The 19,774-nt window shown below is 36.2% G+C and overlaps 1 protein-coding gene across 2 annotated transcripts; it reads left to right on the top strand.

Annotated features, from left to right (window-relative positions):
* Positions 1-354: 354 nt before the first annotated feature.
* On the top strand, positions 355-19,255 carry POU1F1 (POU class 1 homeobox 1). Of its 2 annotated transcripts, XM_034656974.1 has the most exons (7): positions 355-631; positions 3,285-3,356; positions 8,225-8,434; positions 12,940-13,164; positions 15,442-15,606; positions 16,329-16,389; positions 17,252-19,255. In XM_034656974.1, the coding sequence occupies exons 1-7, from the start codon at positions 490-492 to the stop codon at positions 17,460-17,462; spliced, it is 1,086 nt and encodes a 361-aa protein (XP_034512865.1). In that variant the 5' UTR covers positions 355-489; the 3' UTR covers positions 17,463-19,255. The 2 variants fall into 2 exon arrangements, with proteins under 2 accessions (XP_034512865.1, XP_019657812.1); XM_019802253.2 differs by lacking the exon at positions 8,225-8,434 and having other exon boundaries at positions 17,252-19,250.
* Positions 19,256-19,774: the final 519 nt, after the last annotated feature.

Here is a 19,774-nt window from a genome sequence, read left to right as displayed (position 1 = left end):
ATTGAACGAGAAGTTATCAAAAAGAATCTCCTATGTAAAAATTTGTTATTGTGTTAGTAACACAAAGACAGCTAGAATTTTTCAATTCATTTTAGGATTATTTCTTGGAGGGACACTGACTTCTGAAGTTCTTGAATCCTTTCTAAAATGTCTGAATCACTAAAGTTCTCAAATCAAGTTTCAGGTTTCTCCCTTTCCCTCCATCTATACCCCAGAACCAGGTTCCCTCTTGGGCATGGATTATGTTTGGCTGAGAAGGAAGAACGGTTCAGATTGATAAAGCAATACCCCTGGGAAAAGACGATTAACATGTATAAAGGGATTTCCCTGCAGTATAAGTACCAAGCACGCGCCCTCCCGCTGCTCCGGGGCCTTCCTGATGTATATATGCAGGTAGTGAGATTTGAAACGGCCCTTGGAAACAGTAATAGAATAAAACTCTGATTTGGGGAGCAGCAGTTCTCCTCAGTTTTCTACTGTCTTGTGGGAATGAGTTGCCAACCTTTTACTTCGGCCGATACCTTTATACCTCTCAATTCTGAGGCTTCTGCGACTCTGCCTCTGATCATGCATCACAGCGCAGCCGAGTGCCTCCCAGTCTCCAACCACGCCACCAACGTGATGTCCACAGGTACGGACTCCCGCACCGGCCTGCCTGTGGCCGGGCCGAAGCGTTGCAGGATGGATGCTTTGAATCTTGGTAGTTTAGGGCTTCTTGTTTCTTTTATTTCACCTTCATTTTAATTGGTTTTAAATTAAATCGGAAGGATGTTTTAAAAAGCCAAACTACCTAAGACATTTTTAAAGAATACTATTAAGTGTAGTAATTTCAACTGTTGGTTTTATCATAAGGAAGATCTATTTTCTACAAAAGTAAACAGCGAGTCTGGGGGTTTTTAATCCAAAAAAAACCCCCCATGTTTATGTAAACATTTATGGGTCAGGAACAAAACTAAAGAAACAGTCTAAATAATTAGTGTTGAAAAGGTCTTAATACTTCTTTATCTTAAAGATTTATCGGGTTTTACTGTGTCTAAAAACAGCCATATACCTTGTAGTAGCCATATACCTTGAATGATTCCCAATACCAACAACAATGGATTTCAAAGAAGAATATAATTAAGTGGTTTTAACAAACATTTTTAGCATAATTCAAAACTCAAAAATCAAAGCTAGAAGCAATATGTAGCATTCAGAGCCCACAAACTGTATTAAAATATCTTAAAACTGAATTCTGGATAAGCTTCAATTTCTCTAACCAAGTTTTAATGTTTTCTTATGTAACTTTCTAACATAAAAATTAAGCTTGAAGATTTGAATATATTGTCTCAAATGTATCAAATAGGTATGTGTTGCTAATGCATCCTTCATGCGGTAACAAAGTTTTTTAAAGTAGCTTTATAAATGGACAAAGTCTTGAGTAAGTTTCTTTCATATGTAAGTTTGGATTAATATGCAGCTGAATTTTTAAAATCTAGAGAGTGAATATTTGGATTTTTGGTGAAATCATTAATATAAAGGGTTTTTTTTGTTTGTTTTTGTTTTTTCATCTACCAAAGATTCTCATAATTTAAATAAAAAGACAATAATGGGAGTTTCCAAACACATTTTTTAGAAAATATAATAAAGTATTTTAACCAAAAATATGTACTAGAAATAAATTTAAACAATTATCACATAACTATATATTTTAAATAATCTAATCTAAATAGATACTTAAATAATAATATTTAAATATATGATAATAGCATTGATTTTATAATTTTTCCAGCAAATTATAAATTACTAGGTAAGAAACTAGAAATATTGCTTATAATGAGAAGAACACTTGGATATTACATGGATTTCTTGTTTATTTAATTTTAGATTGCATAGTAAGATTTTTACGTGTAACCATTATAATGTAAAATGACTTCAGTTCTTTCTACATGTTAATTATAAAATGGAAATTTGTGCAGATATTTTAAAATATTGAAGATTTATCAATAGTAAGAGAAAATGTTTTGCTTTCTGAAGTGACCTCATGTCTTTAATCACTGGATTATATCTCAATATTTTCAAAGGATTCTAATTCTATACTTTATAATATCTCATATTTATTCAAGGATTTATGATCATATTATATTCATGAAAACCCACCATTATATTCGGGATATGAAGGAAAAATTAGAAAATAAAATACATAAAGAAACAGTGGTTTTATTGTCAATACCCAAACTCTTAGTCAACTTGGTGATTCATGTTTAAAGCTTAATAAAAATTAAGTAATTTAAATTTACTTTCATAATATACATTGATTCCATAAGGCAAGTAACTATTTATGAATGGTTATGTTTATATACTGGGTTCAACCATTATAGATCTCAAGTCATTCAACAATCAATTTTTTTTAAAGATTTTATTTATTTGACAGAGATAGAGACTGCCAGCGAGAGAAGGAACACAAGCAGGGGGAGTGGGAGAGGAAGAAGCAGGCTCATAGTGGAGGAGCCTGATGTGGGGCTCCATCCCATAATGCCGGGATCATGCCCTGAGCTGAAGGCAGACACTTAACCGCTGTGCCACCCAGGCGCCCCAACAATCAATTTTTTTTGACCAGCTTTATTATTGGAATTGTTGAACTGATTGTGTGCATGCAGAAAACCTACCACCTTTTGGTTTCAACATCAGCATAAATGCATCATACATTGTCACAGATTTTTCATAAACCTCTGAATTTACTGGGATTTGTATCCAATTAGAGGCTAGTTGCTTGACCATTTTTTCTTTGATGGAATAATTTGTTAGGAGAATAAGCAGAAGTAAAGATTGTTCAAGAGTGGATTTCTGTATTCATTCTTCCGGAGAAAGACCGCTATTTAATACCATATTACACGAGATTTTAAAGAGATTATTCCTCTAGTCAGTTTATTGTAATATCTATATGCGATGGAACCTAAAGGATTCTGCAACTCCCGGTTGAGCAACGTGAACTGGCCAGTCACCCCTTCACAGAGCACAGCATAGTTAATGAATGCTATCATCCACATTGATGATTTATGATCTGATTACTTGAGACAAACTTTGATTCCTGCTTTTAACCTATTCATCAGAGAATTTCCCCCAAGTGAAAACAAATTACTGCCATATAACTTTAAGAATCACATAAATGTGTATTTTTGCAATGAAATGAATGTGTCTTGAATCCTCATACATTTTCTTACCAGTCCCGTCTATTTTGTCTTTGATCCAAACTCCTAAATGTTTGCGTGCATATTTCTCGGTGCCAACGTTGGGAAACACAGCAACAGGACTTCATTACTCTGTTCCTTCCTGTCATTATGGAAACCAGCCATCGACCTATGGAGTGATGGCAGGTAAGAAAAACTGTCTGCGTATATGAGATTGAGTTTGGGGACACCTAGATGGATTTCTTGGGTCTGAGGGAATTTTGAGCAGAGCATATCATGAAATTCTCAACTCTTAACCTTGGAAATTGCTGGTAAACCACTACTTATCAAAATGTTCCCTGACATGGGATGCCTTCAGTGACCATAGTGGTTAAGCCTTATTGCCCCTGTTCTCCATAACCCTGACCGTCTGTGCTTCATTTTTTTGTTTGCTTTGTATGGTTTTTACTCTAATTGACTACTACCAAACTGCTGATCATCACTTGATGTCATCAGTGGGCTCGATCCAGTAATACTATGGTAGTAACTAACCTCATATGGTTATTTAAATTTTTTTAATTTAAATTCAGTTAGCCAACATATAGTACATCATTAGTTTCTGATATAATCAATGATTCATTAGTTGCGAATAACACCCAGTGCTCATCACAGCATGTGCCCTCCTTAATGCCCACCACCCAGTTACCCCAACTCTCCACCCACCCCCCCCTCCAGCAACCCTCAGTTTGTTTCCTGGTGTCAAGAGTCTCATATGGTTTGCCTCCCTCTCTGATCTCTTCCCCTTCAGTTTTCCCTTCCTTCCCCTAAATTATTTAAATTTAAAGGTAAATTAGCTAAAATAAGGTCAAATTTGAGATAGAGTTCCTCAGTCGCACTAGCCACATTTCCAGTGCTCACTAACTTCTTGCTGCTACCCAAGCAGATGGCACAGGTGTATAAAACATGTCCCTCCCTGCACTATTTCCTCTGGACGTTTGGTCCATAAAGATAAACAAGACATTGAAAGCTAAGAGTCAATTGCAGTGGCTTTAGAGATAGTCATTTGAAGTTGTGGCAGCTCACAGTTGTTGTTAGTCTTCAATGAGATTGAAGAGTTGAAGTAACTTATGTTTCTCCGCTGGATAAATAAAGCACCACTAAATCAAGGTTAATTATTTATTGATGCTTGTAGGAAAGCCGTGATAACACGTGCCTTAAGGAAGAGGAAAATCTGACCTAATCCATTCAGAACAAAACTTAACGACTTAATTTTAAGATATGGCCAGACAAAAGATTTTGATGGTTTCATAGAGTACACAATTTTCTACCCATGCTTTTTTAAGCTATTCTTTGATCTTTTCTATTCATTACTGCATCAGGGAGAGAATCTGATGGGTGACAATAAACTCCTGGGGCTCGGTGTGAGAAAACAAGAGTGTGTGTGCACATGAGAGAGAGGGAGAAGCTTTCGATAAAGGGATCATATACTAGGGAAATCTTTTCTCACTGATGTGTTTTGTTATCATCTAGAATAAGTGACGGGAAAAAAAAAACCCATGGATTTAGGACTCTTAATTTGTAATAAAATTGAACAAAAAAATTAGTTCACCAACATTTAATTTCTCCATATTTTTTTCAGTTTGAGACTAAATAAAACACTAAAACTTTAAAATAAAATATTCCAGAACAAATTAGCTTCACTTACATCCTCCCGAGCAGCATTCTGAATAAACTAGTAAAATGAAGACTGATGTTCTTAGTGATTACCTGTAAATACTAGATTCTCTTTTTTTTAATAATTATGAAATAGAGACAACCATATTTTTCCCTTTGAAAACTGGTCATTTATGATTCATATATTTAATACATAATCAGTATTCATGGTTAATGAGAACAGCCTTTGTTGATGATAAACTACTTTCATTATAAAAGTGGTAAAATGTGCATTTAGCCACTAGATGTGCAGGCAGACTGCTTCGTGTGGCCCACACTACATTTTGATTATGAAGACAGGAAATGACGAGCACGTGGCCATGTGCTGCTGTCTCTTGGAGGGGAGTCAGAGTGATTCCCACAAACCCAGGTCCAACTTTAGGTGCCTTCTAAACCCAGCGACAGGCAGCAATGGATTGCGGTTAGCACAAAGATAACATCAGCCACAGACCAAATACTTTTTTTGGGGGGCGGTGGTTAAGAGGGGCAAAAGGAGAGGGAGAGAGACTCTTAAGAAGGCTGCATGCCCAGTGCTGAGCCTGACGTGGGGCTCTATCTCAATCCTGAGGCATGACCTGAGCCAAAATGTGACCACTTAACCGACTGAGCCACCCAGGCGCCCCCCAAAAACTTTAAGATGGTTTTTGCTACTACCTCCCTCCCCACCAGATCGAGGCCACCGGCTACTGGCCTAGTGAATTTGCAGCTGGCCTGAGAATTCTAACATGTTTCCAGGTTCTGGGCCCAGGTTCACAATGAGAGTCCACAGACAGCCCAGGCTGTGCTGGTAAGTCCCCTCAGCAGGCACTCAGCAAACCCTCTTCCCCACTGCAGTTGAAAAGGAGAGGCCCCCAGAAGGGCCCTTTAAACGGATCCAAAGCCTGGGTTAGTACCATGAGGAGCAAAAATGGTTATCTTAAGATTTGAATGTATCACCATAGTCTTAAAAGTAAATATATGTTGTCACTGAAAGAAAAATTCACTATGGCAAGTGTAGAGATTATATTTGAATAGTTTTTGAGAGTGGTATGCTTTATTATTTGTTAGAATGTCACTATTTTGACATGTTTAGTGTGAGCATTTGCATCATAGCAGATTAAACCTCAGAGAATCTGAACTCTCCTGTCTTTATCCCCAGAGAAGCTACACAAATTGAGCCGTAAAACACAGGAATTCAAATATAAGAAAGCAAAGGTATAAAATACACAAGAGAAACCTGGTTAATGTCTTTAGAATTTTCTGAGAAGTCCCAAGGCGTTCACAGAGAATCACAGATCTCACACAATTCACAGAAGCATCTTATCATTTACAGCAAAGACAGGTTCATTGCCTCACATGCCATATGAAAGGAAAGCTAGAGAAAGACCTACATTTCAAAGCATATGAAATTACTTTATTTTAATGTGGTAATCTTATAACCCATACTCTGATGCTTATGTTTAGTTTGAGCATTTCATTAAATGAATAACCCAGTGGAAGGGAAGAGCTGTAGCTAACGTTTTGTTAAGGTTGATAGAGAGGACTTTGCAATTATCAGATGAATCCACTGTGCCTTATAGTCCAGGTGTGGGCACAGCAAAAAGAATGACTAATTGGGAGCAATGAATTAGCTGCACCATGAACTAATTACAAACGTTGTTCAAGTCACTTAACCTCTCTGAGTTTTGGTCTCTCTCTCTTTTTTTTTTCAGATGTACACCCTGTGCTTCACTTTCTTTTTATTTTTTATTTTTATTTTATTTTACTTTATTATTAACATATACCGTATTATTTGTTGCAGGGGTACAGGTCTGTGGCTCATCAGTCTTACACAATACACAGCGCTCACCACAGCACATACCCTCCCCAGTGTCCATCAGCCAGCCACCCTATCCCCCACACCCCTCCCCTCCAGCAACCTCTGTTTGTTTCCAGAGATTAAGAGTCTCTTATGGTTTGTCTCCCTCTCTGGTTTTGTTTTGTTTCATTTTTTCCTCTCTTCCCCTATGATCCTCAGTATTGTTTCTTAAAGTCCACATATCAGTGAGATCATATGATAATTGTCTTTCTCTGATTGAATTAATTCGCTCAGCATAATACCCTCTAGTTCCATCCACGTCGTTGTCAATGGTTTCAGTCTCTTCATATGTGAGCTGTGGTGAGTGCCACCACTCCGCTGAAGTTGAATTGTGGCAGATTTGTACCAACTCGACCCGTTTTCCTATGATCTTCTCTTTAGATACATTTGCAACTAAATGCCTTCTGTGCCTTCACTCCTGAGAATTTAGAGAATTCAACAGCCTACAGTGAATTAAAGGTGCTCTTCAAAATCTCTTCTAGATAAACACAACATAAAAGAACAACCACAACAAAAACCCCCAAAACTAATTCTTGGGTTGAAATTGTTTCTGTTCCCTGGTTTCTGAAGCTGGGTGAAGCTAGCAAGCATTCTCAGCGGGCTGTACACCCTGTCCGCCCTCCTGTGGAAACAGTGTCTCAGCCACACAGGGATGACTGTGACCCAGCCAGGTCAGAGCATATAACGGCCAAACCAAGGTGCCGTGTGGGAGTCCTTGTTCAAAAATTAATTTTAAGAGAAAAGCAAACTAGCAGAGGTTTGGGAATTAACCACGAAGATGGATGTCCATTTTTTGTTGTTTTATTTTTTAATGGGAAGTGGTTAACAAGAGAAAAGATAATTATGACTGAAAGCACCCTCTCCACTGTTCTTATGCACAAAGCAACAGAAATCAGTTTGATGGCTGACATGGAGATATAGTCAACTTTGGAGCCCATTTCTTATTCTTAAATTATTTTCTTTCTTCTTCTCCTTCTTTTTCTCTTCATTCCTGTGTTCCTCTTCCTCCTTTCTCTTCATCCTTCTTTCACTTCCTCCCTCCTTTTTCTTCTTTCTTCTTCTTTCTCCTTTTTTATCCTCCTCCTCTTCCATTTTCTTTCTCCCTAACTTGTTCTGGTTGTGTTGACTCTGAGGGAAGAAGTAATTCTGAAGATTTTTTACCTCCGAATCAGAAAAGGCAGTTCAGTAGCAGTAACATGAGGTATTTTCCCTAAGTTTTCATAGTCTCTCAACTACTCAGTTCCATCACTAGTGCAGGAAAGCAGCCATAGGCGATGTGCAAACAAAGGCGTGTGGCCGTGTCCCAAGTAAATTACACCAGGCAGAGGATCCCTGTTGTATATGGATAGGATTTACCAAGGCACAAAAGAAAAAAGATCGCAATTCACATTTATGCTTTGCTTTGCATTGTCTTGTGTGATGAAAAAGAAATAAATGGAAATATTCAGATACACATTTCTTTGCATATCTCCGGCAAGACGGCATATTTTACCGTATCCCTCTGCTTTCCCTGTGTTCTTTTAAGGCTTCACGCCTGTAACCTCAGAGATGTTGTCAGTTAGCATCGGCAGGACCGCGTGCTCCAGAAGAGCAATTTGCGCCCTACCACAGTGTTTGAGCCAACACCTCTGCCTCCCCATTGCCTGCTTTAGAAGATGTACCCCTTCTCCCACTTCCGCCACACGGAACTGTATACACAGCAATTTAGAAGGGCTTTGCTGGATTAATCTACAAGGTGAAAATATACTTCGGGCTATAAATACCATGCAGACACTTCCAGACTCTTTAGCTGTGTGCTTCTCTAGGCTCGCAGGCAATTTTGCTTTATCAATGTTTTGGAAATTGTTAATGAGACCTTGGCTGTGCAGGACTCTCTGCTTTTTTTTATCTTCTTCCTATTTTTTTCTTGTTCAATAATCCACGCTTTAGAAAGATTTTTAAAATATCTTGCCATAGAAACCATACCAGTCACTCTCCACTCTCCCCCAGACACAGGATAGCAGATACTGCCGTTTGTTTGGCTTGTCTGTGACTGTCCTCGTGAATTTCTGTTTAAGGTTAGCGCCAGGAAAACCGCGTCTGTGTGGATAACTGTGCGTGTATTCACGGAATGAAAAGTACAAACGTATCACACATCGTGTTTTCCTCTTTGCTCTGAACATGGTATTTCCTGGGCTCTTTTCATGGACTCTAGATGTTGATTTTTTTCCCCCAGAGTATTTATAATGTATAAACTACCTTTAGGGGCGCCTGGGTAGCGCAGTCCTTAAGCGTCTGCCTTAGGCTCAGGGCGTGATCCCGGCGTTCTAGGATCGAGTCCCACATCNGTATAAACTACCTTTAGGGGCGCCTGGGTAGCGCAGTCCTTAAGCGTCTGCCTTAGGCTCAGGGCGTGATCCTGGCGTTCTAGGATCGAGTCCCACATCGGGGCTCCTCCGCTGGGAGCCTGCTTCTTCCTCTCCCTCTCCCCTGCTGTGTTCCCTCTCTCGCTGGCTGTCTCTCTGTCACATAAATAAATAAAATCTTAAAAAAAAAAACTACCTTTATAATTTTCCAGAAATAAGGGTGACTATCTTCTAAGATTTTAATGATTATTNCCTGCTGTGTTCCCTCTCTCGCTGGCTGTCTCTCTGTCACATAAATAAATAAAATCTTAAAAAAAAAAAACTACCTTTATAATTTTCCAGAAATAAGGGTGACTATCTTCTAAGATTTTAATGATTATAATATCTTTGTCTGAAAGCATCTGTTTAATGTAGCCAAATGTGTTTAAACTGCAGATGTCTTTAAGGAAAGTCATCGGGTTTACCTGAGGACAGACTGCTAGAAAAATGAACGAGGTGTTTGTTTTGATGTGGTTTATTTCGGTGTTCATTGGACTTCGGTTCTGGTTTCAACTGTATAGTTGATTCATTACGGCAGCCAAGGAAGGTTATTGCCTTTTACTTAAATTTTCTAAATTTTAAATTGTGAACAAAAAAAATATTCTAGCTCACTTACATAAGGCTAAGAAGATGACAAATGTGAAATGAACACAGCACAAAGTATCACATGGAAGATTTGTAGTGGTATGTGACTGTGGTCAGCAAGAAAAATTGAAAATAATGACCAAGACTGCTAACGAATTCAGAACTTATGGCTTATCCTATAAAATACATGTAGCAAATTACTTATGGAAAATAAAAATAATTTGATATAGGTTAAACGAGTTATCTAAAGTACCTTAAAATACATTACATGTGCAAAATCGAACAGCAGTCTGCACATATATATATACAGGGAGATATTACTCAGCCTTAAATAAAGAATGAGATGGGGGCGCCTGGGNAAACGAGTTATCTAAAGTACCTTAAAATACATTACATGTGCAAAATCGAACAGCAGTCTGCACATATATATACAGGGAGATATTACTCAGCCTTAAATAAAGAATGAGATGGGGGCGCCTGGGTGGCTCAGTTGGTTAAGCATCCAACTCTTGATTTCAACTTGGTTCCTGATCTCAGGGTTGAGTTCAAGCCCCACGTCTGGCTCCATGCTGGGCATGCAGCGTGCTTAAGATTCTCTTTCTCCCTCCCCCTTTGCCCCTCCTCCCCCTCTCTAAAACAAACAGAAAAAAAAAAGAGAGAGAGAGAGAGAGAGAGATGGCTATTTGTGAAAACATGGGTGGATCTAGAGGGTATTATGCTAAGTGAAATAAGTCAGGGAAAGGTAAATACCATATGAGTTCATTTGTATGTGAGATCTAAAAAACAAAACAAATGAACAAAGTAGAAAGAGACCCATAAATATAAAGAAAAAAGTGATGGTGCCAGAGGATAGTGGGTAGAGAAATGGGCAAAATGGGTGAAGGGGAGTGGGAGATACAGGCTTCCAGTCACGGGGTAAGTCACAGGGATGACAGGTACAGCCCAGGGACCTTAGTCAGTGATGCTGTAATGGCATCATCTGGTGATGGATGGTACCCATACTGCCAGCAGGCAGAATGTAACATATCGGGTTGTTCAATCACTGGGATGGACCCCTGAAACTAATGTAAATTGTGTGTCAATTATACTTCAATTAAAAAAAATAATATAGTAAGAAAGAGAAAAAACCCAGCAGCCTAATTTTTGCTCACTGCTTTTACTCTTTTTTTTTTTTTTTAAGATTTTATTTATTTATTTGACAGAGATAGAGACAGCCAGTGAGAGAGGGAACACAAGCAGGGGGAGTGGGAGAGGAAGAAGCAGGCTCATAGCAGAGGAGCCTGATGTGGGGCTCGATCCCACAACGCCGGGATCACGCCCTGAGCCAAAGGCAGACGCTTTAACCGCTGTGCCACCCAGGCGCCCCAACACTGCTTTTACTCTTTTTCAGAGTATTTCCTCATTGTCTTGAGTGACATGTGGTATTTTTGAATGATGAAAGAAGAGAAGATGTTTCATATATCTAACATCTAACTCTGAAAGCCTAATTGAAAACAAAGTCTTGAGATAAATATCAAGTAAATGCTAAAATAAATGTGATCAGTATTCTTTTAATGTAGGTTAGTCTTTCCTTTTACTTCAACTAGAAGAAATCCAAAACTAATAGAAAGCTAAAAATAAACTCCAAAATTAACAACCATTTTCAAAAATGGAACTCTGTACTAAATTAAAAATTGACAAAACTGCTTTTAAAAATGTTATCTGGTCTGATCAATATACTACCCACTAAAGCATAAAATGGATGATTAACTGACTTTAAAAAGTAAGACAATAATTTGGTTTATAAAAGTAGCATAGATTTTTTTAGACAAGAATACTTTCTTTCAAATATTTTTCACAGCAGCTAAATTTATTTTATGCTATTTTGTTTAACCCCTCACTTGTATATTAACTTTGCTTCAAGATAAAAATATAGTCTATTGGGGGTACCCTTTATAATTACATATTGTCATATAAATAATACAAGCCAACAATTTGCTGACTTACACTATTCTTTGGTCATTACATATTGATATGTTAATGTAAGATTTATATATTCTGGAAATCTACATTACTCATGTCTTTGGTTTGTGAATGTATATAGAGAGAAATAATAGGTAGCATAAACTTGATATATTTTTCCAGTGTTCTCAAGAATGATTATTTCATATATTCTATAGCAATTTATTTTTAGCTTAAATATTTATTTATAATCATAAGAAAAATGATTAATTACCAAATATTTAATTTATATCAAAATGTCTTCATTATACAAATGTCATTTAATGTAAATCGAAGTGAAATCTCTACCAATAAAAATGTGGTGTGTTGAGGAAAACAGAAATAAAATGTCTGGAAATTTGGCTTATGCTATCCTGTCACCCACTGAGAAACTCTTCTTTCCAAGTAAAGAATGAAATCAGGAGACAATTTTTTTAAAAATAGATCTTTTAGTGGGGTTTTTTTGGTGATTTATCATTTAACCCAATCAATTGATCTAACGCTTCATCGTCTATGGGAGAATGCCCATCATATCTAGAATTGCACCCTTCCCACCACTTATTTTTCTTCTTAAATAATAATCAAGAAATGATTCCACTATATTGTATACTTTTCAAGAAATCTTGATGCTGACTTTTTAAATAGAACTTTAAAAATTACCTTTTGTCTATTCACTTCTTGAATCTATTTAACCATATTAATGTATTTTATGTTCTCATAATTTTCTTTTTACCTGCCTTTGTTAAACTTTTAAAAAGACATGATGATTTCCCCCTTGAAATTAAGCATTATCTGATAAAACAGGGGAGCTTCTTAATATTGTAAAATCAGTTTTCGAATCCTAAGAAAACTTCCCAGCATAGCACTTAACTATATGCCTTGATTCCAATAAACATCACTGATTTTTTGTGTAATGAATTAAGAAAACAGAGATCAAAATATACATCCTGGTTTCAGTGGAACCTCAGATTTGCAGGAACCATATATCTTTTAAGAGAAAAATGAAATAATGAAAACATACATCTGAGAGAATTTGCTTATTTCTATTTTAATTATTTTTCCTTTGGCATTATTTTTGTTTTCACTGCCCTGAGGAAGGTGGAAAGGAAATAATCACCTTTTTACTAAGCTACTCTGACTTCTATTTCAGACGGCTGAATGTCAGTTAACCTTTGAGAATTTTGACGGCTGCAGGGGAATAATGGGTTCTAAGTGGCAAAACTTTTGCTTGTATAGAAATGGGGGATAATTACAAATGGCCCTTTTCTTTTCTTTCTTTGTTTCTTCACAGGTAGCTTAACCCCTTGTCTTTATAAGTTTCCTGACCATACCTTGAGTCATGGCTTTCCACCCATGCACCAGCCTCTCCTGGCGGAGGACCCCACAGTCACAGATTTCAAGCAGGAGCTCAGGCGGAAAAGTAAATTAGTCGAAGAGCCAATAGACATGGATTCTCCAGAAATCCGAGAACTTGAGAAGTTTGCCAATGAATTTAAAGTGAGAAGAATTAAGTTAGGTATGCACTTTTTAAGAGTAACGGGTATACAACTTGGTCTGCAAATCCTTACGATGTTACTTTTCAGTCTCATACTCTGCTCGGAAGTGCAAGATACTTCTCATTATCTGTGCTGTGGATTTAAGTTACTTCTAATTATGAAGATCGTACAAGAAAACCCTTTATTTCCTTGTTAATTCTTAATATCCTAAATACACAGATTTTTAAACTACTGGTATTTTTTTCAACTTACCTAGCTTTGAAGTACTTGTTTTACTCCCTATTTTATTTGAACTTTTCTAGATGAGCCATTCATATGATTCAAAGGCATAAAGGGTGCAAGCGAAACGTATCTTTTATGTTTCTTTCCTGTTTATCAATGTTGTTGGTTTCTTTGCATCCTTCCAGAAATATATTTTGCACATATAAGCAAATACATATATTTCTTCATACAGATTTTTTATTTAACTATTTTATAGAGCTTTCCTTATTAATTTTTACAGAGATTTTTTTTATGGGTCTATGAAATTCCATTTCATGAATATATTATTTAACCAGTCCCCTACTGATGATAAATTTAGGTTGTCTCCAATCTTACATTGTTAAAAAACAATCCTACGATGATTCACTCCATAAATGCCATTTTGTACCTATGTAAATATATGTGTAGGACAAATGTTAAAAGCACAATTTCTTAAAGTGCACGTATATTTGTAATTCTGATAGATGTTGAGAAATTGGCCTATATAGAGGTTGTGCCAAATTTTACCACCACCCTGAGTGTCTCTTGGCAAACTCCTTAGAATGTAATTTTTATGAAAGCAGGAGTTTTTTCTTTTTTTTTTCCTTAAATTTTTATTTTTCCTTAAAGACATAGCCTCAGCACTTGGAACAGTGACTGACAGCACAGAGAATAAATAAATTATTGAAGGAAAACTATTGTTTAATCTTTGGATCTTCGCAAATCAGATAGGTCCAAGTGGCCCCATGGTAGTTTTTTTTGTGTGTTTTTTGTTTTTGTTTATTTTGTTTTGTTTTGTTTTTCTTGAGAGGGGAAGAAAGAGCACGCGAGAAAGTGATGGGAGAGAGGCATAGGGAGAGGGAGACAGAGAATCTTAAGCAGGCTCCATGACCAGCACAGAGCCCCACATGGGGCTCAATCTCATGACCCTGAGATCATGACCTTAGCCAAAATCAGGAATCCGATGCTTACCTGCCCGAGCCACCCAGGCGCGACAGTGGTTTCATTTTAAATTTATGAGTGGAGATTGAAAAGTATTATTTCATGTGTTTTACAGTCATTTGTAATTCTTTCTCTGCAAACTGTCTGTCCATAGGCTTTGCACACTCTCTATTCAGTAGTGTTTTTAAGATAAAATAACTATAATAATTAACCTTGATTTAAATTCATGAAATAGTGTATCTTTTAAATGGATTGAAAATGATAGTGCTACCTTCTGCACTTGTGGAACAAACCACAGGTAATTTTGTAATGATATTTATTGATGGGCATCATATGTAACCATTTTATGCATACAGATTTATAGCTTTAGGCCCTGAATTAATATACAGTTACTATACGGAATAAACACAGCGGTAGGCATCTTTATAACAACCATTTTCAGTTTGCTATTTATATTGTTGTGAATATTTCAAATTCCATGTTGATGGTTGATATCCACTTGTACTCTAAAAATGTTTTGAGACAACCAGTAAGGATCTTTGGCCTGAAGATAGAAACATTACCAAATGATATAATAAATGTGCTTAGAGATACAGGTAAAATATTAGGTGATCACAGTCTTGTAATAAACATGTTTTCAGGGGAAGTCAGCATAAGTCTTAGTTTTATTTGGTACCTTTTAACAATATAGTTGAATTTTGTACTCTTACTGTTGAGATAGAAATATATCATCGTATAATTTATCCATTATATTTAATATACTATATTGTTGAGCATATATCATCAGATATTTAATAATAACAGAGAGCAAGAATTTGTAAGTGTCTTATAAAAAGTGTTTATGACACATCTATCCAATTTCACTAAATACTGTGAATGGCAGGGGTTCCTGTCTGAATTCTTTTTACTTCTGGAAAAAATTAACTAGAAGTAGTTTTTAAAGTACCAGACAAGTCTCCACTGAACTTACTAAGTAATTCTAAATTGCCAATGAACATATGCTTAAAAGCAATATTTAATAGTTAAAGCAAGACACAACGATTTCTGTGTTACCCGGCCACAAAGAACACTTCTGGAAGAGCTGAAGCTGACGGGTCTTTCCTGCCCTTTCACAGGATACACCCAAACCAATGTTGGGGAAGCCCTCGCTGCTGTGCACGGCTCTGAATTCAGTCAAACCACTATCTGCCGATTCGAAAACCTGCAACTCAGCTTTAAAAATGCATGCAAGCTAAAAGCAATATTATCGAAATGGCTGGAGGAAGCTGAGCAAGTGGGAGGTACTGAAGTTACAGGCTCTGGGATGTTTTAACCTAAAAACGAGGGCTTCTGTTGCTAGGATTTATGCAAAGCGGAGAGGTTTGAGGTTTAGCTGGGTTTTTTCTCTTTCAGATGAAAAATAAGTGTGTTTCATATTCCAGAAAAGAGGAAGGCTCATGCAAGTGTAGAAGTAAATTTACTGAGAAGGTAAAATATAGTGAGAAAAGCAGCTGCGGTAAGGACAGCTTTCTGGATAATGTGGCAGAGGCATAAAGTGGTGAAATGATTTTTTTAACACATCCGGATTTTCTGGTTCTGTGCATACGGTAGTATTTGTACATGAATTTTTATAACCTGATATTTCTGTAACCAGAGCATATTTGTACACACCAGCCTTCCAAGTACGTACATAAGCAATTGCTAATGTAATAAAATGATCTACTCATACTGATGTCAAGGCTGGATAAAGAGCAAGATTTGAAAGCATGTAAAGCAAGTGTTCCAAGAAAAGTGTGGTCAGGATATCATTTATAGACCGTTGTCTTTGCAAAGTTAATATTTCTGCATTAACATTTGTATCTTGGTCTTGTACTATAAAATGATGTAGAATGCAAAAATTTAAGACAAAAATAGATAGCAACTTTGTTTCACATTGTTTTACAAAGAACATTTGAAACTCAAATCTGATAGGTTTTTTTTGAACCTTTGTTTTTTGTAATTATTTCTCTTTTCCCCATTACAGCTTTATACAATGAAAAAGTAGGAGTGAATGAAAGAAAAAGGAAGCGAAGAACAACTATAAGGTATTCTTTTGAGATATTAAAATGTATAGAGGAGATGGAATATATACAATATATACACATATAAATATAAAGAGAAGAATGAGGATAATATAGGTGCAACATAATATAAGTATATGGTGTCTAGAGTCAACAGAAAAAACAAGACTGGTGAAAAAGCATAATTTAATAATTTGGTAGTGAGAAATGGAGAGCTAGTAATTCTAAACATTTGATGGAAAGAACACTTGCTCCACAAGTTTTGGATAAAATGGAAATTTAAAAAATCACTTCTACAAAGAGTGATATTTCTGCTGTCATTTTAGATACATCTGACTCTGGCAACTTGGTATCTATGCTATTAAAAATAGCAAAACTAGTCATCAGTGTTTCAGTCTCTTAAAGTCCAACATGATAACTTGCATTTCAAACCGAAAGATTGTTGGTTGATCTTTCGGTAATTTGCGTGAAAATTACAGAGGAAATGCTAAAATACAGGTTTTGTTTTGGTCGATGAGTTCACTAAACATTTCGTCTATTGTAAATCACAAATGATTTCTGAGGGACATTTAGAAATGCCTACACAAGTGTTCCTCTCCTTTTCAGGAAGTCAGTGCCCTCTAGTGGCACAGAGTGGGATACGCATAGAAAGCCCAGAATACCTTACTTCTTTCCTCCTGTGACTTGGCTCAGGATACCCTAAGACAAGCATCTAAATATTCTAGAGACTGCACCTTTAGCTTTGTTGAAGCTTTGGAAGTGTTTTCAGAGTCTTTAAACAATATTTTAATGTTGATATTTATGATATTCAACATTACATAATTTTGATCTGCCAAACCATCATAAAAACACCACAATCTCATCCTTCTCCACCCCCTCCCCTCAGTATTGCTGCTAAAGATGCCCTGGAGAGACACTTTGGAGAACAGAATAAGCCTTCCTCTCAAGAGATCATGCGAATGGCTGAAGAACTGAACCTTGAGAAAGAAGTAGTAAGAGTTTGGTTTTGCAATCGAAGGCAGAGAGAAAAACGGGTGAAAACAAGTCTGAATCAGAGTTTATTTACTATTTCTAAGGAGCACCTTGAATGCAGATAAAATTTGTTGTGTGATAGCCAATTTTTTTCTATTTTTCATTCCTTTCTCTTCTCCAACAAAAATAGAAATTAGTTATTTGGTTGGCTTCAAAAATCAGTTTATATCAATAACTTTTGCAGAAGCTTTTCTACTTTTTTAAAAAAAGAATACAATTTGAATGTTGACATTATTTTCTTTAAAATAATTATTCTCAGAAGCCAAGCTGTACATTTTTAAGCCAAAGATAGCAATAGGAATAAACAGTGATTCTCTCTCAATCTTTCTCTCTCTCCCTCTTGCTCTCTCTACAAACACACACAGTGTGCACGTGGATCTTTAAGATTCTTTTCTCAAAGGCTGTTTATTAGCTTTTTAACATTTCAGTCATAATGCCATATAAAGAATATCACAATAGAAGACAATTAGAAAATTGATTAATGTCCTGCTTACCCTCAGTTCTAATATTTTGTTTGAACTAAATAGTTGGTTTGCACATAAGAGCTAGAGGTGCCTTTGAATTTTATTAGTGCATTTAGAAATAATCGTAATCAGAAGCGACACTTTTTTATCTTTTTATTCTTCCCAGCGATTTCGCTTTCCTGATGTTTATTTATAGAAAATATGCTTTAGGGTTCGAGAAGCCCACACCGCTCCTCGGTAAGCTACAACAGCGCAGCGATGGCGTCTGGCGTGTCTGCCGTTGCTCCTCCGGCTCCTGGGCAAGTGTTTGCGCGTAGCGGGCACGTGGTATTTGTTAAAGGAACAAAGGAGTGTGCTGTTAATGACTGCTACAAACTTGAAGGTGCCTAACTTTAACATAAGTCTCACGACCTAGAAAATCATCTGGGATGCTACCAGAAAAGACTATCACTTTGGTTTAATTGGTTAAAGTATGATTTATTATTAATGAAAAAGTTGGACATATTGAGTTTTTAAATTTGGGGAATTATATCCAAGGAATATATTTATTTAATTTATAAGAATGCACTTCTTTGAAACTTGCAAGTAGAAGCCAACTGTAAGGTAGTATCAATCTGACCTTTTTTTGCATTTAAAATATAAATCTGCTGGCAACGTTTATCTAACTTATTTTATGTAACAAAATGGAAACAGACCAAATTTTATTACTGATTTAGAATGCTTACTAAGTTATACTGTCCAGTCTCATGGTTTTTATGATCTTAATAAAGACCAAACATTACACAGGTCATAATCTCTATAGATCATATGTGTTTTATGCATGCATAATCACCATTAATTGGATGGCGAGAAACTTTGATATATTATTAACAAAAAGAGATCTTTTTCAGTGGCTTAATCATCGATGCTTAAGTACACATCTAGCACCCAGGAGATGTTGAACAAAATATATGTACAAAGACTTTCATTACTCAAGAGTAAATTCCAAATTATTCAGCCATGTAGATATGTAAGTAAGTTCCTTCTCTGTATAATTCAACCAGCTCACCACACACACTAATTGGGAAGGGATTCTGTAGTTTGCAAAAGGCAGGGTAGGATGTATCTACGTATATATATATACATTCTATATACATACACAAAAATGCACATATACATGTCTGAAAGCTGCAGATAGAAACAAAATGTAATGCAAAATAAATCTAGATTAGTGACTTTTTTGCACTTTAAATGTGAATCTGCTGGGAACGTTTAATCTGACTTTCTACAACAAAAATAAGCATGTATATATGCTTCTATCATCACCACATCTATATGATCATAATCTTATCAGACATTCACTCATAAGGTCATTCCAGCTTAGATACAGCTAGCATTGAGAAGTAATTTTTCTCCCTAAAAGGAATTATTTTGAATCAATACTTAATATTGAAATAGCAAATCTTTAGTTATTCACAAGCTAGTTGTAAATGCACTGGTATTTACTATTCACTTATTTGTATTAATGAGTTTTTTGAGAATATTTATTCTTACTACATTGAGATATTTTGATACAGAGTGATCTTTTTATAAAAATAGAAAATAGTTCTTTAGAACCCTAAACTGCAATTAAACAAATGGCAAATGTAATTTCCTATGCAAATTTGGGAATATTATTTGAGAATAAATGGCACAGCTGACTTTAGCCAGTCTCTCCATCCTGTGCTGTTGTGAACTCTTCAGTGGTAAATCTTCGGGAATTCAGTACAGTCCATTAAAGCGGAAAGATCTATTTGTCAATTATACCAGTTGGTACGTTCAGTTTTATCTGGTAGAAGTGGTTGACACTCATACATTTACCTTTCCATCCCTAATGGTGCAAAGATTGGTCTAGTAAAAAAATATTTTCTGTGCTCAGGGAAGGGAGCGGTGTG

The sequence above is a fragment of the Ailuropoda melanoleuca genome, chromosome 1 (genome assembly GCF_002007445.2).
Source record: "Ailuropoda melanoleuca isolate Jingjing chromosome 1, ASM200744v2, whole genome shotgun sequence".
In the NCBI taxonomy this organism is placed as follows: Eukaryota; Metazoa; Chordata; class Mammalia; order Carnivora; family Ursidae; genus Ailuropoda; species Ailuropoda melanoleuca.
The sequence above is the reverse complement of the archived record's forward strand: the minus strand, read 5'-3'. Positions and strand labels throughout refer to the sequence as shown.

Excerpts from the sequence above, each read along its gene's own strand:
- POU1F1 (XM_034656974.1), top strand. The coding sequence starts at position 490 with ATGAGTTGCCAACCTTTTACTTCGGCCGATACCTTTATACCTCTCAAT. Across the intron at positions 632-3,284 it reads CACCAACGTGATGTCCACAG|CAACAGGACTTCATTACTCT; the intron begins GTACGGACTCCC and ends TGGGAAACACAG. Across the intron at positions 13,165-15,441 it reads AGTGAGAAGAATTAAGTTAG|GATACACCCAAACCAATGTT; the intron begins GTATGCACTTTT and ends GCCCTTTCACAG.